The 27,640-nt window shown below is 45.3% G+C and overlaps 1 protein-coding gene across 2 annotated transcripts in view; it reads right to left on the bottom strand.

Annotated features, from left to right (window-relative positions):
* GLRA1 (glycine receptor alpha 1) overlaps nt 1-27,640 on the bottom strand; it is an 88,242-nt gene that overhangs the window by 3,514 nt on the left and 57,088 nt on the right. For both annotated transcript variants that reach the window (XM_088838359.1, XM_055430132.2), the window contains exons 4-8: nt 17,560-17,783; nt 14,788-14,870; nt 13,341-13,478; nt 11,044-11,258; nt 3,257-3,403 (exon numbers count right to left, since the gene is read on the bottom strand). In XM_088838359.1, the coding sequence (XP_088694485.1) occupies nt 3,257-3,403; nt 11,044-11,258; nt 13,341-13,478; nt 14,788-14,870; nt 17,560-17,783 (807 nt within the window). The remainder of the gene's footprint in view (nt 1-3,256; nt 3,404-11,043; nt 11,259-13,340; nt 13,479-14,787; nt 14,871-17,559; nt 17,784-27,640) is intronic.

Raw genomic sequence — 27,640 nt, 5'->3', positions numbered from 1 at the left:
GACACTGATGAACAGATAAGCAGCTGGTGGTGTGTGGTCAGTGTTTTTTGAGATCAGCCATGGGTCTTGGAAGGCATCTGTGTCTTTCCCGTCAGTGCCTCCAAGATCTTGGTCACTTTCCCCTCCTCTTTGTCATCATCTGCACAGGAGGACGGAGAAGGCAATGGCAAGCCACTCCAGTACCCTTGCCTAGAAAATCCCATGGACGGAGGAGCCTGGTAGGCTGCAGTCCGTGGGGTCGCTAAGGGTTGGACACAACTGAGCGACTTCACTTTCACTTTTCACTTTCACACACTGGAGAAGGAAATGGCAACCTGCTCCGGTGTTCTTGCCTGGAGAATGCCAGGGATGGGGGAGCCTGGTGAGCTGCCATCTATGGGGTCACACAGAGTCGGACATGACTGAAGTGACTTAGCAGCAGCAGCAGCACAGGAGGAGTGGATGGGACTCTCTCTGAGAGCTCTTCCAGAACCAACATGCTGTGAGAGAATGAGGAAGGGACCCAGGAGGGGAATCTGATCAAATCTGCACAGTGGCCTTATTCACATTTTACCTGGTCAGAGACAAAGCTTTTGTTTTCTCTAATACGTAAAACTGGTAGGCATTTGGCAAGGGTGGAGGCAGCCTTTGCAAATACTGTAGGTCCCACAATGTTACATATCTGCAAGGAGCTCTGTTCACATTTTAGTCCATGCACATAATGCCTGCTGGAGCTATGCAGGGCACAGTCTAGTGACCTGGTACCTGTCAAGTATTTTGGACATAGTCTTCCCATGTAAGCACCTCTGTGATAAATTATTGACATTCTTTTTGCAGAGGGAAATGCAGAAAGCTGCTAGCCCCTGGTCGGGGAAAAGGGAAAATAGAAGTAAATCCCAGAGATAGTTGTGTTTAGTCAGTTCCTTGCTTAGATTGTGTTAAGAATCAGAGGCTAGGTATCTGATGGACAGTAATGGAAAGACTAAAACCAGGATCTTCCAAGAAGTCCTGTCCGGCTAGCTGCACCCAAGATGCTTGCTTCCCTTTTCCAGTGCAGCTTTTATCCTAACTCCCGTGGACAGCCTCTGTCTCGGAACGTTTGCCTGCCGCCTGCGGTAAACGGCTAGAAGTTAATCGAATCAGATTGCTGATGTTTAAGAAACATACTGAGGGAAATGTGTGCCTTTGGAATCGTTTTAATTCCTGGTACTTGTGTGGCAGGAACATAACTTAAAGCTATGTTGGGATCTGATTTCATCTTTCACCAGTTCCCCCATTGTGCCCATTTTACAGATGTGGATGCTGGTCCCTAGAAGAGGTGGCTGAAAGTCACATAGCAAAGAGAACTCAAGAGGCAGAGTCCTTTGTCCCAGCACTTGTAGCTGGGTAGACAGCTGCTTTCAGTAGGTCAGTCTAAAGTAGGTAGGTCCTAGGTGTGTGGTGTGGCCAGTGTTTGAGTTCTTGGTTGCCCTCTTCTATAGCTGGAAAAACTCCCAGGCAGCCTCTCAGACTGCAGGGTCTCCTTTTTTTATTCCATTAGTTGTTTTTTTTTTTTTTAATCCCTTTGTCCATTTGTTCAGCAAGTTCCTATTCCACATTCACTATCAGGCCTTGTGGTAAATGCCAGGGCTGTATCAGTAGTACTGAGCCAGAGGAGATGTGGTCTCTGACCTGGTGGAACTTACCATTCAGTGGACGGTGTGCATGAAACAGACTCCTGATTGAATGTGTAATTATAACTTGTGTCTAGAAGGAAAGAAACTGAGTATTGTCTTGGCTGACATAAAGTGTCTTTGTGCATATCAGACGAGTGGTACCCCACTGCTCTGGGTGTCTGAATTGGGATCAATTCCTCTGGCTGATACAGTCCATGCCAGGGCAGGACTTAAGAGTGCTTCCTTGGCTGGGGGCCCTTGGATACAACCTGCATGATCACACTTAACAGCCTGGCATCAGCACCTCAATACAGGGCCTGCACCTTGACTAGGGTATCAGGGAAAGATCCCGTAGCTGAGAACTAGAGAATGAGCAGGTTCATACCAAGCAAAGTACACTGGAAGAGCAACCTGGATAGAGAGAACAAGACACCTGGAGTTCCGTGTGTGTGGTCTGAGGAACTATGGAAAGAGCCAGTGTGGACGGTGCTCAGAGAGCAAGGGGAAAAGTGACGTGAAGATGAGACTGGAGAGAAAAGCAAGTCCTCTGATCCCTAGGAGAGAGCTCTCCTGGGGGAGTGGTTACAGACTTGGGTATGGAGCCCCTTTGCTTCCACAGAGTTAACAGAGGTTGGTGACTTTTCAGAGGTGGTATGCCAGGTTTTTTTGTTTTGTTTTGTTTTTTGCTATACCACACGGCTTGCGAAATCTTAAGCATATGGGATCTTAGTTCCCTGACTAGGTATTGAACCCCAGCCCCCTGCAATAGCGCTATGGAGTCTTAGCCACTGGACTGCCAAGGAAGTCCCTGCCAAGTATTTTTTTTTTTTTAACTGCCTTTCTTCAGTAGGACTCAAACTTTTTAAGTATATATTTATTGTACTATTTTATTTTCATAACCCTAATGACAAGATACGGAGAAGGAAATGGCAACCCACTCCAGTATTCTTGCCTGGAGAATCCCAGGGACAGAGGAGCCTGGTGGGCTGCTGTCTATGGGGTCACACAGAGTTGGACACAACTGAAGTGACTTAGCAGCAGCAGCAGCAATGACAAGATAAACTTGGTATTATTTGCATGTTTTAAATGCCTACTTTAATATTTAATTTCAAAGTATTTCTTTATTCTGTCTCTCATAAGGGAAGATAATTCACTCTAGGGGAAGATCTTGCAGCATGCCTCTTCTTGAAGGTAGGAAACAAAGGCCCAGAAACTGGACATTCCACTCTAAGATCTCATGTTCTGTGACACCAATCGCTTCTGGAATCAGGCCCATTGAAACAGTGCAGCCCACTCTTATAGAAAACACCAGCAAACATCCTGCAGCCTTCCATGCTTTGGGTTTATAGCTAGTTTCTATCTTGGCCCCATCAGTGTTTGCTTCATCAATTCTGTCTTCAAGTGTAACCTGATAATTAGTGTTATTAGTGTTAGAAGAATGAGTGCCCATAAACCCAATCAGGGCTTTATTTATGGGAGGAGAAACCTGGACTTGTAGGACTTTGATCCGTATTTTGTGCATGCTTTATCCACTGAGAAGAATGATACAGGAAAACAAGTATCATAAGACAAGTTTGCCCAGAACTCTTCTGTTTACCACCTGCATTGAGCCAAAGGCCTACCTTGTGATGTCTTCGCTTCCTCCTGAATCGGAGCAGCTCTTTGTGCTGCCGAGACACAAAGTTGACGGCGGCGTACTCAAGCAGGGCTGAGAACACGAAGAGCAGGCACACGGCCATCCAGATGTCGATGGCTTTCACATACGATACCTGGGGTGGAGGTGGGGGGAAGAACACAGGAAGAAGAGGAGAGAGCGGAGTGAAAGACTGAGTATGGGGGGACGTTTTCTGCTCCTTAGAAACCCCCTTCCCTGTCATCTTCTGTTGTTTCCTGTCAGCTGGAATATTAGGGTGGAGGGTACAGAAGGAAACATGAGAAATTCACCACGAGGACTGGACAGAACATTGAGAAAAAAAGAACATGGTGCCTAGAAGAGCCCTAAAGAGAAGGGGCATGGTGCGTCCATCATTCTGTCATTGATGGAATAGAATGTGGTGTTCAGACTGAAGGTGATAGGAGAATTTTTACCTAATGGTAAAAGTAAGTGGAGGATGTCAGTGAGAATGGCAGAGCAAAATCTTCAAAAACTCTCCCCCTGCAAAAAAGCAGTGAGGACTCTGTAAAAAATGGTCGGAACCAACTTTTCTCCAAACTCTTAATGAATCAAAGTCTAACAGAAATCCTGTAAACATTTATTTGGGAAAATCAGTTGAATCCCAGTAAGAACAGCAGGCTTCATGCCATTAAAAATAACCCAGCTTTATTGAGATATAATTCATGTATCATACACATTTAAAGTATAGAAATCAATGATTTTATATCTTCACAATTATATACAATCATCATCATAGTCGATTTTAGAACATTTTCATCACCTCAAAAAGAAACCTACTACCTTTTATCTATCATTTCCTTATTCCCCCAATTCTCTTCCTCCGATCATGAACATTTTATGTGAATGGAATCATGCAATATGTGGCCTTTCACTTAGCATAATGTTTTTAATATTCGTCTATATCAGTATTTTATCATTTATGGCCAAATAATAGTACACATATCATTGATCCATTCATCAGTTAAGGACATCTGGATTGTTTTTACCTTTTGGCTCTTATTAGGAATAATGCTGCTATGAACTTAAGTTTTTCTGTGGATGTATGTTTTTATTTCCTTTGTGATGTTTTAAGTTGCCCTATTCCCATCCTCTCATGTGTGGCTCTGTGCTAGTCTTATAAAGAAACAGCCTGCAGGCACAGTGAACGCCAGTATCCTGACAGCCACTGGATGGAGCAGAAGAGAGTAGGAGCTTCTTTAAAGCCATGTTCTCAGGGAATTGTCATTTGACCTGTTTTATGGTTCTCTGAAAGAGACCACTCACAAGGCTGCCTTTATTTGACCTGACTTGGAGCTGTCCCAATGTGAGCAGCTTTTTCCTTGAGGGCATTTGTTGAAAACAATCATTGGCAAGTGTTGAACATTACATCAGCCTCAGGCAGTTGGTTAACAGTTGAGGCAAACAATTGGTTGATCAAAAAGAATAAAAGGAAAATTTGGAGAATGAACTGTCCACAGAGCTATGATATATTCCTGGGAACCAATGTGCATTTTTAGGCCTATGTGCTTGTCTGGGGTGACTTGAGAAGGCTCTTAGCTGTCAACTCTGAATAAGCAGAAAGTAAAGGCTACAGCAAAGTTTTAAACCTCTTGGCTCAGTGATATGCCACATTATATTATGTAAATGAATAATTTTTATCAAAAAGATTTAAGATATACAAAGAAATAAGAAAGTATGGCAAATGCAATGTACTGAATGTTTATGTCCTCCCAAAAGTCATATGTTGAAATCTAATCCCAATATGATGGTACTTGGAGATGAGATCACTTGGAAGTAATTAGGTCATGAAAGTGGAGCCTTCATTAATGGGAATAGTGCCTTTATAGAAAGAGTCCAGAGAGCTAGCTTACTCTCTTTCTGCCATGTGAGGATACAACAGTAAGTCAGCAGTTTGTAACTGGAAAGGATCCTCACCAGAACCAGACTACCCTGGCACCCTGGTCTCAGATTTCCAGCCTCCAGAACTGTGAGACAAACTTATGCTGTTTGTAAGCCACCCAGTTTATGGTACTTTGTTATAGAAGCCTGGGTTGATTAAGTCAGGCCCAAACAAAGGAGAAAATGCAGTCAAAAAAGGTTGTGTCCAGGTATTGGACTTAATACACAAAGACTTTAAATCAGTTATATTTTTAATATGTTCAAAGAACAACAACAAAAAAAACCTTGGCTACCCAGCTAAAGAAAAGTATGGGAACAAAGTCTCACTAAGTAGAGCATGAGAAGCTACAAAAAAGAACCAAATAGAAATTCTAGAGTTAAAAAGTAAAATAATTGAACTGAAACTTCCACTGGAGAGAATTAAGAGTATATCTGAGTGGACAGAAGAAAGAATCAGTGAACTCGAGGTTATCCTGTCTCGGGAACGGAATGAAGAGCAACGAACAGAGCCTCAGAAACGTGGCGAATCATCAAGTGCTCTAACCTGTGTTTGATGGGTATTTCTGAAGAAGAGAGAGACAGAAAAAGGCAGAAAGAATATCTGAACAAATAGTGGCCAATATTTCCCTAAATTTGATGAAAAACACTAATGTACACATCAAAGAAACTAAATGTACCCCAAGCAAGATAAACGCAAAGAGATCCACACCTAGACATACCATAATCAAACTGTCTGAAGCCAAAAAAAAGAAGAATCTTAAAAGCAGAAAGAGAATTCATCATGTACAAGGTATACTCAGTAAGATTAGCAGCTGATTTCTCGTTAGAAACCATGGGGTCTAGAAAGCAGTGGGATGAAATTAAAGATGATCTAAATAAATGGGAAGATATCCTGTGTTCATGGATCAGAAGACCTAATATTGTTAAGATGTCAATACTCCCCAAGTTCCTATACAGACTCAATGCATTTAAAACTAAATTTTTTTTTATTGTCTTGCAAAAATTGACAAACTGATCTTAAAATTTATATTCATGTTCATATGGAAATGCTAAGGACCCAGAATGGGCAAAACAATCTTTAAAAAGAACAAAGGTGGAGGACTCACACTCCTCAACTTCTAAACTTACTATAAAGCTATGATACTCAACAGTGTGATGCTGACATAAAGATAAATTTGTGTGTGTGTGTGTGTGTGTATCAATGGGATAGAAGTGAGAGTCCAGAAGTAAACCCATATTTTGTGGTTTACTTAGTCAAAGCCTATGGTCAATTGACTTTTGAGAAGGATATAAATTCAATGGATGGAAAGAATAATCTTTTTAACAAACAGTCCTGGGATAACTGGATATCCACATACAAAAGAATGATATCCCTCCCTCATTTCATATGCAAAAATAAACAAAATAGATTAAAACCCTATATTTAGAGCTAAACTATGTAACTCTCAGATGGTAAAGAATCTGCCTGCAATGTGGGAGACATTTGGGTTGGGAAGATTCCCCTGGAGAAGGGCATGGCATCCCACTCCAGTATTCTTGCCTAGAGAATTCCATGGACAGAGGAGCTTCCTGGCAGGCTACAGTCCATGGGGTCTCAAGAGTTGGACATGACTAAGCAACTAAGCACAGTGCATGAAATTCTTAGAAAAAATGTACGTGTAAATCTTTATGATCTTGGATTAGGCACTAGTTTCTTAAGTATGATACCAAAAGTACAAACAACAATAGAAAATTTAAATTAATTTCCTCAAAGTTACAAACTTTTGTGCATAAGGAACATTTTCAGTCAAGTGAAAACCTGTAGAATGGGAGAAAATGTATGCAAATCATGTTCTTAAGAGTTTAAAATCCATAATACACAAAGAACTATTACAACAATAAAAAGAGAAATGCCCCAATTAAAAAATGGGTAAAAGATTTGAATAGATTCTCCATAGAAGATATAAAAATGGTCAATAAGCACATGAAAAGATGCTAAACATTATTAGTTATTAGGAAAATTCAAATCAAAACTACGATGAGATAGCACTTCACATCTATTGAGATATTTATAATCAAAGAGATAGAATAACAAACATTAATGAGGATGTGGAGAAATTGGAACCTCAGTGGTATTATAAAGTGGTATAGCCACTTTGGAAAATAATTCGGCATTCCTCAAAATGTTGAGTATATAATATACCTATAACTTATATATAATATAGTATATATTAATATAATGACTATAACGTACCATATAATATCTTTAAGAGTTGAAAATATATGTCCGCACAAAAACTTATACACAGGAAATGCTTGTTCACAGCAGCATTATTTAAAACAGCAAATATGGAAATAACCCAAATGTCCATCAACTGATAAATAGATAAACGAATTGTGATCTATACATATAACAGAATATTACACAGCCATAAAAAGAAATGAAGTAGTGATACATTCTACAACATATGTAAACCTTGAAAATATTATGCTAAATGAAAGAAGCCAGTCTTAAAAGTGCACATATTGTGTGATTCCTCTTAGGTAAAACATCTAGGATGGGCAAATTCATAGAGGTGGAAAGGAGATGAGTGGTTGCCAGAGGCTGGTAGGAGGGGAGAACAAGGAGTGACTGTTGATGAATATGGGGCTTCTCTGTGGGGTGATGAAAATGTTCTGGAATTAGACACTGCTGAGGGTATACAACTTTATAAATATACTAAATGCCACTGAATTTTATGCTTTGAAAGAGGCAAGAATGTCAGGTTGAGTGTTATTAGCAAATGGAGCCCACTCTCAAGGCCATTGTAAACAATGTGTGGAACAGAATGTTGAGTCTAGTGTCAGTTATAAGTGAAGGGGACTGTGTGGTAGACTATTCATAGAGAGAGGAGCAGCATGTTGAGCCTAACATAAGGAACAGGAAGAAAGATATTCCTCCTGCTGTTGCAGATGAACAGAGCAGAATGTGCTGTCAGCTGGTAACAGTAAACAGAGGGTTTGGTTTCAAGCTTTTATAGTAAATGTAGCAGAATGCAAAGTCTAGCCTTAATGGTACAAAGGGCACATTGTTGCATTTTCTTGTGAGGCTGGATAGAGGAGAGAGCGGTGTCTAGCATAGATGACAACTGAAGTAGAATGTCACGTCTCACATTAAAAGTTAATGGAATAGTCAGTGTCATGAAAAGCAAAAAAACAGTGGGGAGACTCTTCTAGATTAAAAGAGTAAACTGTATGCAATGTGTATGTTTATTGGATCTTTGATTGGATCCCTCACCATGTCTACTGATGACAGTTTATGGACCACTGGGAAAATTTAAAGATTCTTTAAATTTTGATGAAATTATGGAATTATTTCTACTTCAGTGATATTATTGTATTAATGTTAATTTTTTAGTTGTGATAATATCATGTGATCATTAGTCCTTATTTAGAGGTGAATTGTCATGCTGTCTGTAACCTTCAGATGAGTCAGTAAAAATTGCATCTGTCTACCTGCTTACCTAGAAAGAAAGATAAAGATAATGTGGAAAATGATAACTGGAGTTGAGGTGAAGGCTACTAGGTATTCGTTGCTTATATTTCCAACTTTTCTGCATCAGAACAGAACGTGAAGTGCCATATTCATTGCACATGGTGCAGAATGTTGCATTTAGCATAAGGCTGAAGGGGGCAGAGTATGGTTGGTGTCTGGCATTAATAGCAGAGCACCATGTTGGGTCTTCCCTATAGCTCAAATGGTAGAGAATCTGCCTTCAATGCAGGAGACCAGAGTTTGATCCCTGGTTCAGGAAGATCCTCTGGAAAAGGGAACAGCAATCCACTCCAGTATTCTTCCCTAGAGAATCCCATGGACAGAGAAGCCTGGGAGGCTACAGTCCATGGGGTCACAAAGACTTGGACACGACTGAGCAACTGAACACACACATGTTGGGTCTGGTGTTGAGGAATGTGGAAAGTGGCTCCAACGACTGCAGCGAATGTAGTGGAAAACAGCACCCGGCACTCGATACAGGGGAATAAAGCAGATTGAGTCATCGAGCACTCACAGAGAATGGAGCCGAGTGTCGTTACCTCAAGTGTGGGTGAGTGGAGGAGCGTGTGGTGTCTGGCATTAATAGCAGATGAAGCAGAACATTCCGTCTAGTGTTAAATGTGAATTAAACAGAATGAGAGGTCTAGTGTTAACAGTGAAAGGAACAGTGTTGCATTCCTCGTCGAGTTGACTGGAGGAGGATTAGCGTCTGGTGTTGGTATGAATGCAGTGGAGCGCTGTGTCTGGCGTGAGAAGAATGGAGCAGAATGCTGGGTCTAGCACAGAGTGCGTGGAGCAGAATGTGTGTCTGGCATTAGCAGTGTGTGGAGTGAAATGTGCTGAGTGTTAATAGTGAACAGAGCAGAACATGGTTCAGGAGTTAATAGTGAATGTAACAGAAGGTGGTGTTTAACATTAGAAATGTCAGAATCACACTGAGATACTGCAGAACAGAGCACAACAGAGCAGGCACCGAACTGCTGTCTTGCGAAGGACCTGCTGGTAAGGTTGGCCCTTGCTTGACATCCAGAACTTGGATTTTGGGCATATTCCCACTTTCCTGAACTGATAAGGGTGCCCCACCGTGTTTTGACCACTGGTGTAAACAGTGTGGTTTAAGCTGAACACCTGCTTAACACCTGCTTAAGAGGAGCTGAACACCTCCTCTTTGGAGTCTGGAATTTGGGGATGTGGTGGGCAGAGGGTACTTGTGTGACCAGCACCTAATAAAAACCTTTGATATTGAATCTTAAATGAATCTCAAAACAATTTCTCTCTGTCTCTGGGTGGAAACTTGTCACACATTTAGCTATATTTCTGTTGCTGGGGTGAGAGTGAGCTCTGTGTGGTCCCTCATGGAATGGAGAGAGTGAGGAAGCTTGCACACGGATCCCTCTAGACTCTGCCTGTGTCTTTATCTTATCATCTAGCTGTGTATCCTTAATCTCTGGATTAAGAATAATGTGTATCCCAATCACTCTGAGGAATCTTAGCTGTGAGTTCAACAATTTGTTGAGTCTCTGAGTCCTGTGAATCTTTGTACATAGTATGGTCTTGAAGGCCCCAGACACAAAGTGCCGCTGATGGTGAAAGGCGTGGCACGTTGTCCTTGGCACTACCGTGGAGCGGCTGGAGGAAGTGGAGTTGAGTGTCAACAGCAGATGAAGCAGAATATGTGTCTAGTGTTGGTAGAGAATGGAACACAATGTGGTTATCTGGCAACTGTATAGAACATGATGTTCTCTACAGGAAATGTTCCGGAGGAAAGGTTTCTGTGGATCTGAATGCTGGATCCTGCTGAGTTTAGAGGATCAAGAAACAGTGCCTCATTCCTTGTGCATACCTGGCCTCAGGCAGGGAAGGGAGCCGTGTGTCCTCCATGTCTGTCTGGGTGTCCTGCGCTCTGGGGCAGTGGGCTTACCTTGGGCAGGGATGCTCTGTCCGGGTGTTCTGTGCTCTGGGGCAGTGGGCTCACCTGGGTCAGGGATGCTCTGTCCAGGTGTTCTGTGCTCTGGGGCGGTGGGCTCACCTTGGGCAGGGATGCTCTGCACTCTCGGGCAGTGGGCTCACCTTGGGCAGGGATGCTCTGTGCTCTGGGGCAGTGGGCTCACCTTGGGCAGGGATGCTCTGTGCTCTGGGGCAGTGGGCTCACCTTGGGCAGGGATGCTCTGTGTGGATTTTCTGCACTCTGGGGTGGTGGGCTCACCTTGGGCAGGGATGCTCCATGCTCTCGGGCGGTGGGCTCACCTTGGGCAGGGATGCTCTGTCCGGGTGTTCTGTGCTCTGGGGCAGTGGACTCACCTTGGGCAGGGATGCTCTGCACTCTGGGGCGGTGGGCTCACCTTGGGCAGGGATGCTCGAGAGCCAGAGCTCTGGGTGGTCATGGTGAGCACGGTGGTGATGCCCAGGCCCACACGAGCGGGGGCAGCATCCATGTTGATCCAGAAGGAAATCCACGAGAGGATGACAATGAGCAGGCTGGGGATGTACATCTGGATCAGGTAGTAGCCCATCTGTCGCTCCAGGTGGAACCGGGCCTCGATGCAGGTGAATTTGCCTGCAGGAAATTAGAGTGGGAAGGCAAAGTGGCCTCATGGATAGGAACAAGGCTCTGAGGTCAGAACAGCCTCGGTGGGAATCCTGGTCCAGCCTCACACTAGCTATGTCCTTGGGTGAGCGTTTGAATCTTGCTGTGTCTCAGTTTCCTCATCTATGGTAAATTGGGGATGATGATGATGATGATAGTAAATAATAATAATACCAGCCTCATATGGCCGCTCATGTTTACTGCGATGGTAAATGAGATGGTAAAATGAGTGAAGAGCTTCGCACAGCCCTCACAGACCATCAGTGCTCAGAATGTCATTCCCCATCAGCCTCATCATGTGATTATTTGATACCTACAGGGAGAAGTTCAGCCTCTGTAGTCTGCCCTTCACAGTGCAGCCAGTTCCCACCCCGTTTCCCTTCTTTCTTCACCTCACCCATGACCCCTACACTCCAGCCCTTGCCTTGGACATCCTCTGTACTTTCACACTTCTGAGTTTTTGAGCCTGATAATCCCTCTGCCCGGAACGCCCTTCTTCCACCCCACAACCCGCCATGAAATCCTGCCTCTCCTGTCTGGCAGTTTAATGGTGACATCTCCCCCAGGCAGAGCGCCTCTCTTTTCCCCATGACCCTTCAGCTCTGTCCACATGAGCGTCGGATCCTTTAAGGCGTAGTACACTGAGTAGGCAAGTCGCCCTCTCTCCTGCTTTCTCTGTTCTCTGCAGCAGGCTGTGGACAGCTCATCTCCCAGTCTGTGTGTCCCTTGAACTGGGCCGGGCCGTCCCCTGGTGGGGTCTCGGCTCCAGTCCACTGACACACAGTTGCCAGGGGAATTTTATATAGTTCCCTGGACTGCACCTTCCGTGTGGTCAGGGCCTTGCCAGCCTTTTCTCATTGAATCCACAGAACTAGCCCGGAACTCAGCTGTTACTTAAATGTGGGTGATGAAGGGCCTCTGAGATAATGAATGAGAAAAACGCTGTGGTGTGTGAGAGTCGGCTGTGATTATTTGATACCTGGGGACTCACTGGCTCTCCGGACCCATGGGCCCTGCATCCCCCAGTGAGGAGGGCTGACCATGGCCTTGAGCATCCCCGAATATTGGTAATTTTGGAGGCCTGGAACCCAATTCCTTTGGAGACTGAGGGATGTAGACTGGCCTGCTCTCTCTCTGAGTCTCAGCTTCCCAGGGATGAAGAGAGTATTTTTGAAGTTTCTAGCGTATCTATCTCCGAGGTCACTGGAAAGGGTCACCTGTCCTAAACAGAGAGGAACCCAGGCTGCCTGCTCTTTTCTGAGCCTTCCACTTGCGTCAGAATGCACAGTGGTTTCCCTCAACTCCTCGCCCTCCTCTCCTCGGGCTCTGTCACAACCTATCATGTGCCTCCACTTCACTGCGTTCAGACAGCAGGCCCCCTGCCCTCACACACAGCTGGCATACTGACTGGCTTCTGCAGTGTTCCGTAAGCTCCTTCCCTGCCTGAAACAGGGCAGGTGAAGCCAGTCTTGCTCCTGCTCCGGTTCATTCCTGTGTTCAATCTTCCAGCAAAGCCTGGGCTAGGCATGGGAGGTAGAGAGCTGAGATAGAGAGTGGGCTTCTCCCCTCTCCCCTCGTAGCTCACACCCTAGGGGACCCTTTCCACCTTCACTGCTCACTAATCCTCAGTGCCGGCTCGCAGCTCCCTCGCGAGATCTAGTGGGACCATCACCTGCTCTTGCCGTCTGAGAAATGCCAGCCGCTCTGTGACACTGCTAGATGTCCTCCCACTGCCAGCTCGCCCTTCTGCCTTAGGTTCTACCCTGAGCTGAGCACACTGCTACCTGGAAGAAAGACTGTATCTCCCAGCTCCCCTTGTGAGCTGTGGTCCAAGCTCAAGTTACTTGCCCCAGGACTTCAGGAGGAAACTGTGGGAGCCACTTTTGGTTTCAAGGGACATTCCCTTAACACCTGGGTGATAAATACAGAACTAGATCCACCATGGGTACCTCATAAGACCCGCTGAAAGAGTGATGTCATGAACAATTGCAGTGACCTCTGGCCCTGGCTGCAGTAGGGTGGGGCCTGAGGGGCCTGGCCCCTTGCACCTACCTGTGTTGTAATGCTTGGTGCAGTATCTCAAGTCCTTCTCCTCTTTCAGGATAAACTGGGGTAGAGTTAGTCCGTCTGCCACCTGCACAGCCCCCTGCTCCTGCCACTCAAAGATGAGGTCATTCATGGTGTATCCAACTGGGATGGGATCAGAAGAAGAAGTCACCACCGGGAAGCTCTTATTTGAAGCATGTCAGGGGTGTTTAGGGTTAGAGGTAAAGAGGCATCAGACCCTCAATGGAACTCATGAGACTATATTGCATTATTTCCCACCCTTCCCCTCCCATGGGAGGTTAGAGCTGGTTTAATTGCTTGTGTTTATGTCACAACCCTGTTGCCTCTCTTGCTCCTCCCAGCATCCCACCTTAGCATCCCAGCTCTCAGTTCTGTTGTCAAGTTCAGCTGACCTCTGCTATTTTTGGCCTGTGCACCGTCCTTGCAAGCACATCCCCCCAACCCCAGGGGAAAACTGTATGGATTGCTGTCATGGTGGGTCTGTCAGTTGGGGGACAAGGTCTGAGATGGTGACTCATTTAGACCAATCAGACTCTCTGCCCCAGAACCTTGACTCTTGAGTAAAGTGACAGCAGGTTGGGAGCTGGCTGGTGCAGACTCTCCTCGGAGGTGGTGCTCCAGGGAATGGTCTCTTAGTTCCTGTTGCCTAAATGCTCTGCCCTGGTTCTTTAGCTTCCCCTTCAGATCTGTGAGGAGTTTGAACCCCTATGCCCTTCCACTTAATTCCAGTCTTAAATTCGTCAGATCGATTTCTGTGTTTCCAATCAAGTAAGTGAGCTACCCCATTGGTTAAAATCTTGGTTCACCTGTGATTTCCTCCATAAAGCCTTCTCTGTATCCTGTCTCCTTCCCAATCAGAAGGAAGTGCCCTTTCTGCCTTGAGGCCACAGCATTTTGTACATCTAACCACACACTTACCACTTGCTGCTCTGTGTTAGGATTATTTGTGTGGACAGACATCTCTCTCCCCTGCTTGAGTGAGCAACTCTGGGAGTTTAAGGACTCTAACTTATTTAAGCTATTACTTCTCTATTTCTGGTGAGCATGTTCACAGAGAACATGGAATAGTGCCTCTTTGAAGAATGCTGCTGGCTCTAGAGCTGGACCTGAGTCAGACAATGTAAGGGAAGTTACATTTCTAATGCACTTTCCAAGAGCAAAGCTCCTCATCTGGTATTTTGGACTGTTACAGTATGGCAACCCATTCCTGTATTCTTGCCTGGAGAATCTCCATGGACAGAGGGGCCTGGTGGGCTACAGTCCATGGGGTTGCAAAGAGCTGGACATGACTGAGCAACTAAACACAGCACACAGCACAGTAATCTCCTGGGGTCCAGGGGTTAGGAGCAGCTGTGTGGGGATTTCTGTGGGTCCCATGGGTAAAGGAGGATCTGATTTTTTTTTTTGTAGAGGCCTCATGCAAGGGACTCACAGCTTTCCAGTTGCATAATGCACGTCTGGACATCCATGGGGAAATTCTTCAAGTCCATGGGGCAGGCCAATGTCAGGGTGATTCTGGGAAGAGAAAGGAGTTGAATGATGCTGGATCCACAGACCAGGGAAGTTGTGCCTCCATGCTAGTTACTACTGGCAAATTAGTTATCTAGGAGAGGGCAAGGAGGTCAGGGAACTAAGTGTTTATTGAAGTAATATATGCATGTTTCCACATCAGAGAGAGAAAGGAGGTTGTCTCCAGTCACACAGAGTCTGTGGAACTTCTGGGCTTCTTTGGTGTCTGCCTGGCTTCTAGAAACCTGCCTTTAGAAAGTTGCCTGAGGCCTGGAGGCCCGCATCCTTACTCTTCTGCAGAGCTCTTGGGTACAGACAGAGCCTGACTTTTAAACTGAGCACCACCAGGCCTTAGGCATCCCCAGGTGCATCTGGAGCAGGTGTGTAGGTGGTTCTTGGCTTCTCCCTTCACACACTCATCAAAGGTGATTTCCAAGAGGCCCCCTGCCTTCTCAGTGTCCAAACACAGCTGATTCCCATCTGCGGGCTCCTGTTGGGCTCAGCTGGGAAGTGGTGGTTGCCCCAGGCTTTTGCGCTGTTGATTTTGAGTTGTTCAACTCTGGCAGAGGCTGCAGTCTCAAGCAGAGGGAGTCCCCTTAGCAGAATCCGAGGTCTGCAGCTCAGCTGAGATGCAAGGCTTCAGCTTGAAGGGCTCTGCCAACTCCCAAGCCCCTGCTGCCGGGAATGGAGAAGAAAGACCAGTGGAGGCCAAAGAGACTTCAGTCGACAGGCCAACTCCCACATTTGACAGGTGAGAAAACCAGGATGCGGAGGAGGCTAGGGAGGGGTGCATGTCAGTTCACACAGCAAGCTGATGGCTCAGCCAGGATTCAAAACTGTTGCTCCTGACCTCTGGCTTTTGAACTCATGTATTTGCTGATTGGCTTTCTAGCACTGCTGTCCTGAAAACCCAACCTCAATGCCCAAAGACCTCTAACTGGTGGTCATGTGGGGCTTAGCTGCCGGCACCTTGGCCCCACATGGTGAGGCACGCAGCCCTGGGTGAACGTCCCCCTCCAGCTTTTACCCACGCTGTGGATGTGGGCCCTTTAAGTACAAGGCAGAAGCGAGGGAGGGAAAGAAGAGGGAAAAGAGGGAGTGGGAGGAGGGGGGAGAGGGAAAGGGCACGCAGTTGAATTTCTGCAGATAAAAGCTCTAAAGTGGGGCAACTGTCACACTGGGTTAATTTCCTGAAGTTGAATGACCTTGGAACATCACTTTCTGCTGATTTGTCCTTCTGTCATGCTGCACTGGGGCTTAGCTTCCCAGAGATGTGTAACTAGCCTGGCTGCAGCAAATCCCTAGCCAGCAGGGCCTTGGTGGCCATCCTGACCCTGTTACTCTTCCAGTCTGGATGTGCATGGGGTGAGGTGGGCAGGAAGTGAGCAAGGCCATGTTGGCTCCTGATTCCTCCCAGTCTGCCCTCCCGCAGTGCCTCCTTTCCCTCCTGAGGTCCTTGAGTCCCCCTCCTACCCTGTCTGCTCTCCAGAGACTTTGAGTCAAGTCACACTTGGGGATTAGGGCCTGTACGGCCTCTCCTACTGGCCTGGACACTTAAAGCTCATCTCCTAGTAGAATTAAAAATATATATTCCCCTGAGGAATTGGTGGAGACGGGGAGGCAGTTAGGACCAGTGCCCCTTTAAACTCTATGAAATAGAAATACATTCATCCAATATTTGAGTGCCTGTTGAATGTTCTTCTAGGCTCGGAGTGGGCCTTAGATCCACACTAACATAGTAGAATCTAGGTTCTGCTACGAAATGACTGTGGGAACTCTGGCAAGTTGCTTAAACTTTCAGATCCTCACTTGTCTAATCTGCAACATAGGCATAACAAAACCTGCTTCATCGAGTTGTTGGGAGGATTAGAAATCACACGTGGTAAGTCCCAGCCTAGCGGGTAAATTCTCCGGGAGTGATGCATAGTAAGAATATTACACGGACATTGGTTCTTCCCTCCATGCCTTGCAGGAGGAGACTGGGAATTAGGTGGGATGTGCAGGGGGTTGCAGAGTGTAGCAGAAAATTCTGAAGGTTTGACCCCAACTAGGGTCTGCAGGATACCTCCCAACCTGGAAAGAGGGTCCCAGGTTCTTAAAATCAATACAAGTAATAGAGGGTAGAAAGGCTTTATAATCAGGACGGAGCATCCCTGGTTTATAACTGTGAGCAGCACAGTCCACTCGGCAGGCCATTTATGTTGAAGTTGCTGTGATTTTTCAGACTTCGTGCCTTTGCTCCTGCTATTTTTTTTTTTTAATTATGGTAAAAAAATATAACATGAGATCTACCCTCTTAATACATACATGTTTTAGTGTACAGTCCAGTATTTCTGTCTACAGGCACACTGATATACAGCAGTTCTCTGGAACTTATTTATCTTGAGTAACCAAACGTTCCTGGGGTGGGCATTGACTTTGAATACTCTTTTCTCATCTTGTTTTATTGAAATGCTGGGGAAGCTTGGGGGCCTAGTTTTAACCCTCCCTCTCTAGGCTGCTTCCTTAGTCTCCCTGGTTATAATGCACCATGGAAGCTCCCATGGTATTTGATTCTTTCTTGCTGATTGTAAGCAGCAGAGCAGGCTCTGCCTGTTCTGCAAAGGCACTGGGTTGTCAGGGCCTGTTCACCTCCGCTTGGCCCTCCTCTTGGTGTCTCCTCCCAGAGGGCGTGTTCTGAGGATTCAGAACTCACCTGATGCTGTAGAGGACATTCCCATTCCGGGAGATCCTCAGCAGTTTGTTGTCTGTGGTGATCTCGTGGAAGTGAGCCCCCTTCTCATTGGCAAAGAACAGGTCAGGTTTCCAGATGGAGTCCAACATGGATGGGTCCAAGTCCAGCGAGTCATCGGGGTATTCGTTGTAGGCCAGCCGGGGGTCATTCCACTGTTGCCGCAGGAAGATGTTGACCCTGTAGTCCTACAGCCAGGAGATAAGGAGGTGGACTCAGAGTTAGGCCCTGGATTGTCACATGGTGGAGGGCCTGGGTGCTTTCGGTCAGTGTTCCCCAAAGCCCATTCTGGAGGATGTTATCAGAGTGTGGCTGCATCTCACGTGGGGGTGAGGTGTCAAGTCTGTGCATCAGGCAAAAATCAGGGGAGTCGTAATTATCCCTGAAAGTTCTCTGGATGCCCTATTAAGTATATTCAACTCTGAACAGATATGATTGAGATGTTTTTCTTTTGAAAAATGAAAAAAAATAAATAAATAAAAGGAAGTCCATAGTAAGCCTAACTAACCTGTTTTCATCCTGTTAACATTTTGTTGTGTTTGCATCAGTTTTTATTAGATAAGAGAAATAATACATCACAGATAAAGTCCCCCTTTGACTATCAACCCCATCAGTGTGGTGATTCTCTTGACCACTAAGCTTTGAGAGTCACTATTCTAGACAGACTGAAAGAACAGAAAGACTAAAAGCTAATGCCTGAGCAGTCACACTATTTTGCCCAGTTCCCAAGAAGTGAAGGAAGGTTGGGTGGAGGAATTTTATAGCCTTCTGCTGGTCTTAGAGTTCATACCACTCTGTTTTAGTACCCACCTTCTATTACCTTTTGTAACATGTGTCGATTTGTTTGTTTGGCGAGGATTAATAGATGACACACCTCCTGAGTTTTAAACCCACTGCTAAGTTAAATGCTCTCTGATGGGACTGTAGTGTAGTTACTCCACTGAAAAAAGATTACGATCAAACCAAGTGGGGAAATGTTTGATTAAACCAAATATATCAGATTTCTTTATTGCAGGACTTCTCAGAGACCTTAATATACTAAGGAGTTGTGTGTATCTCTAAGAAGGGAATAGACTATTCAGTTTCCCCTGGTTCATTTTGGCCATAGAAATCTAATTTTGTGCATGCTACTTGTCTTCTACAGAATGTAGGTTAGAAATTGCTGTTCTAGTCAAAACTACCTGCTTCTCCATCTTTATTTTTCTCCAGATGGGGAAACTGAAATCAAAAAATAATTGAGACTGGCCAGTGTCTCTCTGAAAAGGTAAAGCAGAGCCCATTTTGGAACCTGGGTGCCTTGACTACTAGCTGAGGATTTGTTCGTTGGATCCTAGAGGAACTTAAAAATCCATTTAGTTTGTATGCACATCCTGAGAAGCAATTCATGGCATGGGTAGGTCTCCATGGTGGGAAATTGGGTAATGAAGTTAAGAAGTATTTCCATTAAGAAAAGTTTTAAGTTTTGTTAGAGAGGCATTGTAAACTTGCAGCCCATGAATATTTCACCGCAAGCAGAAATTGGGGTGTATTTGTGTTGTCCTATGAAGAAGGGTCTAGCTCTCTCTGTTGGATTCCCAAGAGTGTTTATAGTTCCCTAGAATATTATAACCTCAGTTCAAGTCCAGCGTTAAATGTTCTCCTTCAAGTAATAATCTCTACTCGTAAGCACCTGATATTGCTTTTTCTCTGAAGGTGCAGGAAAAGGGAGGTTGTGCTCTGCTTTCTCTTGGGGGGCTGCCTCTAAATCCTAATCACTCTTGGTCTGTCCTCAGCATGAACGGACCGAAGCAAACAGCCCTTCTCCCCGCCCTCACCGTCACCCCGCCGCTTCCCCCTCAGCTCATGGCGCATTCTGTTCTCCTATAGAAATATCAACAGCTTCATAAAAAGTTCCAAGGCATTTTATAGGATTGTTCTGTAATTTAATTGAAGCCTCTCCCTCCAGGCCCATAGAAAATGGCATTTGGTCTCATAATTTCATATCTTATAAGTCCCAGGGTAGAGGGAAAACTTCAGACCAGACTGGAAGTTGATGCTTTGTTTTTCCTACTGATGGTAATAGATAGCTCCCAATCTGATTCCAGCTGATCAGGGATTAGAAATGGCCTCTTTTTGTCCTGTGGATTTTACCTGAAGTGTGTGTGTGTGTGTGTGTGTGTGTGTGTGAGAGAGAGAGAGAGAGAGAGAGAGGAGGCACTGGGCACGTCATGTCAGAGCAAACAGACTATGAATGGTTGGACAGAAAAAGCCTTCAAGTCCCCAAACCCCAGCTGCACTTCTGATGTTCTTGCCAGTGACATGTCAAATGGTTTATGTGTCTGGAAGGAGGAAAATAAAGTGGCATTTAAAATGGCCTGTTAGGCACCAGACAGTGTTCTAGATACCGTCACATACATTTAATTCTTACAAAACCCCTGCAAGCTAGACGTTCATATTCTCACAGTGAGCTTAAGGAAACTGAGGTTTGGATAGGTTGAGAGGCTTGTCCAAGGCCCAGAGCTAGCAAGCAGCAGAAAGTGTGAAAGTGAAAGTGTTAGTCGCTCAGTCATTTCCGACTCTTTGCAACCCCATGGACTGTGGCACTCCAGGCTCCACTCCAGGCAAGAATACTGGAGTGGGTAGCCATGCCCTTCTTCAGGGAATCTTCCCAACCCAGGGATCAAACCCACATCTCCTGCATTGCAGGCAGATTTTTTTTTTTTTTTACTGAGTCACCAGGGAAGCCCAGTAAGTGTCAGAGCTAAGAGTCTGAATCCACATCAGCCCAACCTACTAGTGAGAACTTGTTGATTATGTCCCCTGGCAGTGGATTGCCAGTTCTTTGCTGGGGACCGTTTTCTCTCATCCCTTCAGCCTGCTCAGCCTAAGCCTTATCTCCTGTAGGGGCCTTAATGCCCACAGGCTTTCCTGATTTCTTCCTTTTCTGATCTTCTGATAAAACCAAATCACCAGAAATGTTTAATTTAGCACTTCCTCCCTGTGTATTCATCAAAGATATTAGCCTATTACTTTCTTTTTTGGTGGTATCTTGATCTGGTTTTGGTATTAGGGTGAAGGTGTCTTCATAGAACATCTTTGGGAGTGCTCTCTCCTCTTCAATATTTTGGAAGAATTTGAGAAGCATTGATATAAGTTCTTTTTTATATGTTTTGTTGAATTTACCTGTGAAGCCATCTGGTCCTAAACTTTTGTTTATAGGGAGTTTTTTTTTTTTTAAATTACAGATACTATTTCATTTCTAGTGATGCTTATGTTCAAAATTATTTACTTCTTCTTGATGAAATCTTGGTGGGCTGTTTATTTCTAGAAACTTGTCCATTTCTTCTAGGTTGCCAAATTTATTGGCATATGATTGTTCATAGTATTCCCTTTTTTTTTTTTTGATATTTCTGCAGTCTTTGTTGTTTTATCTCCTTTTTCATTTATTTCCTCCTCTCTTTTCTTCTTGGTGAGTCTAGCAAGATGTTTGTCAATTTTACCATTTCAAAGAACCAGCTCTTGGTTTTATTGTTCATTTGTTTGTTTTCATTTTTTAATCTCTATTTTATTTATTGCCTCTCTGATCTTTATTATTTCCATCCTTCTGCTGACTTTGTTCGGAGAAGGCAGTGGCAACCCACTCCAGTACTCTTGCCTGGAAAATCCCACAGATGGAGGAGCTTGGTGGGCTGCAGTCCATGGGGTCGCACAGAGTCGGACACGACTGAAGCAACTTAGCAGTAGCAGCAGCCCTGTGTCTTATCTCCTTAACATGATGGGAAACAGTTAGAGACAATAGACCTGACCTTTTGGTTCTCTTGTACCATCCTACCTACCCACCCAGTCTGTGTACCTCGCGGGGGAGGAGGAGGGACATGGCCAGAAAAGGTTGCAGTATGAAGTGCTCTCCCCATTTTATGGCTGGAGAGGCTGCGACTCTTTTCTAAGGTCGCACAGCAGTTCACAGAAGACCTGGGATTAGAATCTGGATTTACTTCTCTGGGCCCCACTGTTAAAAGAAGGAGTTAGGAGGGGATTTCCTGGAAGTCCAGTGGTTTAGATTCCACACTCTCACTACCGTGGGCTGGGTTCAATCCCTGGTTGAAAAACTAAGATCTCTCAAGCTGGGTGATGCAGACACTCACAAAAAAATTAGGCTAGGTGGTCTCTGAGTGAGTGAGTGAGTGAAGGTCACTCAGTCGTGTCTGAGTCTTTGTGACCCCATGGACTGTAGCCCACCAGGCTCCTCTGTCTATGGAATTCTTTAGGCAAGAATACAGGACTGGGTTGCCATTTCCTCCTCCAGGGGATCTTCCTGACCCAAGGAACGAACCCAGGTCTCCTGCATGTAGGCAGATTCTTTACCCTCTGAGCCACCAGAGGAGCTCCTAGATGGTCTCTAAGAACCCTTCCAAATCTCATAGGTAATGATTATTACTTTTATTTTTTCCGGTGACATTTAACTGAGTGTCTAAGTGCCAGGCACTGTTCTAGGAACTGGAAAATCCATTGAGAACAAGACAGACATGTTTATGGTGTCCCAGAGCCTACTGTGTGATGCTTACACCACACGGAGATAGGGCTCTGCTGAGGCTTAAAACAGGTCGCTGGGAGATACAGAGTTCAGGCTCTCCATCTAGATTTGGATGTGGGGGTCAGGGAAGGTGCCGGGAAGATGTGATATTTAAAGTGAGACCAAGTATGGCAGAGTCGAAAAGGAAAAGCATTTAGGGCAGTTGGACCTGCCCCTGTGATGGCCTGGAAGCAAAGCAAGAGCACGTGCCTTGGAAAGAACAGCAAGTGAAAGAATCAGGGCAGGAGTGGGAGGAGGCACGCAGTGAGTGGAGTCTTCAGAGAATTCTAAGTAGGGAAGGACATTATTATAGTTGCATTTTATTACTGATATTTAAAAATACTTTAGTTTTCTTATTACAGAAGTAATGCATGTTGATTATAAAATATAGAAACATACATTACCTAAAAGAAGAAAAACAAAATAAAAACTGTAGGGTTTTATTATGAAATGCTTCATAAGTAGTGAGGGGAAGAGCCGGAGACTGTGTCTGACACCCACAGGCAACTTGTCTCCCCCTCCCAGTGGCCTGGCTCCTCCCCTCTGCATCGATTGATTTTCTTGTCACTGGTTGGTAAACAGCAGTGGGAAATGCCATTCGGAAGGGATCAATGTAATTGTTGTAATCAACTGAGAGCTAAATGCTGTCTCGCTTACTTGGCCGTATACTCATGTTGGTTGGTATTCAACATGCTGGGTGTCCATGTTCAGGTTCATGGGCAGGAGGAGCAGCATTGGAGTTCTCCACCCGAGAATCTCAGGTCCTACCTCCTGTAGTTGGCTTCTAGTCCTCAGACCTTCAAGGTGGCCCATCTTCTAAGTCCGAGGGGGAGGGGCTGCCAGAACTCTGGCTCAGCAGGCTCTAGCATCCACCTTCCAGTCTTGCCTCTGAGATTCCCTGATGGCCTGATTTCTGGAAACTGGGCAGCTTGCATGCTTGTGAGACCGAGTTAGAGCATTCATTAATCTGTTCTTTCATTCAACAAGCATTTATTGAAGACTTCCTGTGTGCCACCCCTCTCCCCACCCCTGTTATGTCTAGTTTCCAGCTCTAACCTCTCCCAGTGCTGCTGCTGCTAAGTCACTCCAGTCGTATCCGACTCTGTGTGACCCCACAGACGGCAGCTCATCAGGCTCCCCCGTCCCTGTGATTCTCCAGGCAAGAACACTGGAGTGGGTTGCCATTTCCTCCTCTAATATGTGAAGGTGAAAAGTGAAAGTGAAGTCGCTCAGTCATGTCTGACTCGTGGCGACCCCATGGACTGCAGCCTACCAGGCTCCGCCATCCATGGGATTTTCTAGGCAAGAGTACTGGAGTGGCTTGCCATTGCCTTCTCCGCCTCTCCCAGTAACCTCCTCTAAAACTGTAAATTGTGGTGAAATAGGAAGCATGAGATGCTTTAGTGGGAAAGTGCTAAAAGCCTGGTGAGAGTGTTGGTGGGAAGGGGACATGGAGGGCAAGGTATGTGCCCACTGCAATCAGAACCCAGAGACACTACCCAAGAGGAGAATGAAGAACCAGATTCTTATGTCTTCCTGCTCTTAAAGGAATGTCTCTTCTCTAAATGAGATGCAATTCAGTAAACACTTATGAGGCCCAGTAGGAAAACAATGAGCATGGAGGCTCAGGCTTCTACCTGCATGGAGCTCAGATTACCTAGCCAGCCAGGAAAGGAATGGACACAAATCTAATGTACAAAACTGAATAACGGTCTGAAAAGGTTCTATTAGATATTACTGCTATAGATAAGCAGCTGTTAGATATTGCTTTTAGGTTGTTAAGATAACTTCCAGGTGAATCTGGAAGTGATTTTGGGGAGAAGGTAGCATTTGAAATGGCCCCTATCAGGTTGTTCCATCCTCCTGAAGTTAGCATCTCTAGATCTGATATTGTTCTGAAATAAGAGTAATGCTTGATTTCTGCTGGAAAGGAGGCCAGTAATGTGTGAGGAAGGAGGACAGGGGTGAGGAGTACAGACATAAAGCATGACTGGATGTCAGGGACTGAGGGCTGCAGTCTTGGTGTATATAGGATTATGGTTTGTAGAGTTGGAGTGTCAGAAGAATTTCGTGTGGAAGGAATAACATAAGCAAAGGTGTGTAGGCAGGGGCATTCACACAGTTCAGTTTAGCTCAACCATCAGCTGCATAAGTAATAAAATTTCTCCCTTGCTGAGGACCTACTATGTACCAGGCATTTTGCTAAGCATGTCACAAATTGCATCTCACTTTATCTTTAAAACAATCCTATGATTATAGGTATTTTCACCTTAATTTTATAGATGAAGGCTCAGGAAGATTAAGTATTTAGTCCACATTCACATAGCCAATAGTGAGGTTGAAATCTGGTTTGTCTGATTATATAAAGCACGTTCTCTCAATCACTCTGCTGTGTTGAGGCTGTAGAAAGGATTGATTTGAGGCTGTGGGTATCCTTAACTACCAAACCAAAGTATTTGGATCTTATTTTGTAGCCGGTTGGGTACTACTGAAGTTTTAAGCAGTGGAGCAATAGCACAGTGTGACTTCAGAAAGAACAGTGTGGCAGGCATGGCCATGAAGTGTTGAAGTGAAAGCAAACAGGTCCAGGGAGACCTGCTTTGAGGCCATTGTGACAGTGCAGTGAAAGAGGAGGAGCTAAACTAAGATAGTAGGGATGGAGAGTGGGGCACAGGAGAGAATCATTGCTCTCTGTTGGCATCGTCATCTTCCTCAAACATTACATGTAGACTTCTGTCTCAGCTCCTTCATTTTACAGATTGCCCAGAGAGTTTGGAAAGAGACTTTTCCTGGACCACACAGCCATCCAGGGTGGGACTTTTATACAGAAATCTTGCCCTACTCCATTGCTTTTCCTAACCACTTGTAGAACTTTGACGGCACGAGGAGGAAAACCAGGGTGAATCTGCCATTAGGCAGGCTCTGCTCTCTTAGAGAAGCTCTGAGACAGCTCTGACTGGGTTTGGGAGAAGATGCCCGAGAGCTGGACCTGTCTGCTAAGAGCTGGGAACAGGGGCTTTGAGAGAAAAGGGTCCAGGCTTGATTCATGAGCTGCTGCTGCTTTTCAAGCTTTCCGGACCTCCGAGATGCACTGTGGAACTGGAGTCATAGACGTTGCCCCCAAATGTAAGGAGGGTCAGCCCCAGTCTCTTCACAGTCCTGCGAGAGTGTGGAGCTGACTCACTCACCAGCACGTGCTGAGTTTACTGAGTCCCGACTGAGTGCCAGGCACAGTGCTAAGTTGAATGAACCCTCTCCCAGATTCTCACAGGGACACTGTTTTATGGATAAATTGAGCCTGAGAATTCTTAATGCTTTCTCGAAAGTTAGTGATGGGCTTCTCTGGTAGCTCAGTGGTAAAGAATCTGCCTGCCAATGCAGGAGATGTGAGTTCGATCCCTGGGTCAGGAAGATCCCCTGGAGAAGAAAATGGCAACCCACTCTAGTATTCTTGCCTGGGAAATCTCATGGACAAAGGAGCCTGGCAGGCTACAGTCCTTGGGGTCACAAAAGAGTCGGACAAGACTGAGTGACTAAACAACAAATGAAGGCACACAGGTTAAAGTGCTTTTCCTGACATCACATAGCTAGTAAGTGGCAAAGCTGAAACTTGAACCCAGAGTGTTAATGTCAGAGCCCGAGCATTTAGCCACTATACCACCCATTTAGACTATACCACCCAGGATCTCCCAGTTTTGTACTGAGCCACAGTTTTGTGATACCTCAGTGCCATCAGCAACTGGCTCTGGCTGTTGTTATGTACCTTTGGGTTTGTAGAGACCCACGGTTAGCAGAAAGTATTGAAAAAGGGCAAAGGTCTAAACTCTTCTGCCCCAGGTCCAGCAGGCTAGCACTCCTACCTTGTTCCTGGTTTGTCCCTTGGATTTGACTCTGTCTGCTCTACACTCAGGTTCCGAGCTGGCGGAGTCCCTATACCTGACATTGCCTCTTGGGCTCCAGGTGCCTACTCCTCCCTCTCCTGGGTCACCACCCTGCCTGGAGAATCCTCATTTGGATAACACACAATCAGGACTGCATTTGTTGTGAGGAGCTGTAGGTGGTTTGGACCAGTGGAGCGGAGCCTCTTTGTCTGTCTTTAGGGGATCACTAAAGCCCAGCATGAGTTTAATAATTACATAAAAATGCTAATAGCAGCTACTTTTATTGGGTGTCTAGCATTTGCTAGAACTTTATATGCATTGTGTTTCTAAACTTTTTATCAACCTAGAACACTGGATATTATTATACTCATTTCACAGGGGAGGAAACTGAAATTCAGAGAGGTTAAACAGAGGTTAAGTGTCTTGCCTAGAGTCCCATAGCTTGTAGGTGCTAGAGCAGGAATACGAATCCAGGAATGTCTGGCTCCCAATTTCATATTCTCTTGACAATTACATGCCGCCTCTCTATTTTCTTTTTCTTTTTTTTTTTTTTAAACCAAGTTCCTAGATAGGGAGGTGAAAGAATCATAGTAGACATAGTGTACTTGGACCTCGCTGAGCCCCTGTGACAGGTTGGCTCATCCATATCCTCATAGTCAGTATCAGGTGGAGAACTTTGGATTGTAATACAGGCTGAGGTGGATTCGTAACTGGTTGCCAAAGAATGCAAATTGAAGTGTGACTCTTCACTTGAAAAGAGGAAAGAGGACAATTTTGCAGTTGTTGTTTAGTCGCTAAGTCACGTCCGACTCTTTGTGACCCCATGGACACCAGCACGCCAGGCTCCTTTGTCCATGGCATTTCCCAGGCAAGAATACTGTAGTGGGTTGCCATGTCCTTCTCCAAGGAATCTTCCTGACCCAGGGATTGAACCTGTGTCTTCTGCATTGACAGGCAGATTCTTTACCACTGAGCCACCAGGGAAGCCCAATATTGGCAGTACAGGGTATAAAAGTTAGCTGAACCACTAGAAAACTTGGAAATACAGGAAATAAGGTTGACCTCTGAGAGTTAAACTAACAGCAGAGATGAACATGCAGCAGAGAACTTCGGCAAGGCTCAGCACCAATCACAATGACCCCTGTGTAATCTCAGTGATTTATAACAGGCCTCTGCTTGTGATTTAATCAGTGCAACCCTAATTTATTGTATCATGTCTTGTTTAGAGAACTATTATATAAACATATTGAAGACATTCTTTCAGTGGTACAAGAAAGGGCAGTTTGAGGATCAGGGGTTTGGTGATTGGTAAATTTGCATCATCTGGAGAGCAGGGTCACCCTGCTTGGGGGAGCACTAATTTTTTCATCACTAAACAGTTGTGTGTTTTTTTTTTAAGAAGTATTTATTTGTTTATTTGGCTGTGTCAGGTGTTAGTTGCAGAGCGCGGAATCTTTCGTTAGAGTGCACGGACTTCTCTCCAGCTGCGGCGTGCAGACTAGGTAGTTGCAGGCTTGGTTGCCCCAAGGCATGTGGATCTCAGTTCCCTGGCGAGGGATCAGACCCATGTCCCCTGCATTCTTAACCACTGGACCACCAGGGAAGTCCCTGA

Source organism: Moschus berezovskii, chromosome 8 (assembly GCF_049115385.1).
Source record: "Moschus berezovskii isolate FMDL1 chromosome 8, NW_MosBer_1.0, whole genome shotgun sequence".
Lineage (NCBI taxonomy): Eukaryota > Metazoa > Chordata > Mammalia > Artiodactyla > Moschidae > Moschus > Moschus berezovskii.
Note: the sequence above shows the minus strand (reverse complement) of the source record. Positions and strands in the feature narration are given on the sequence as shown.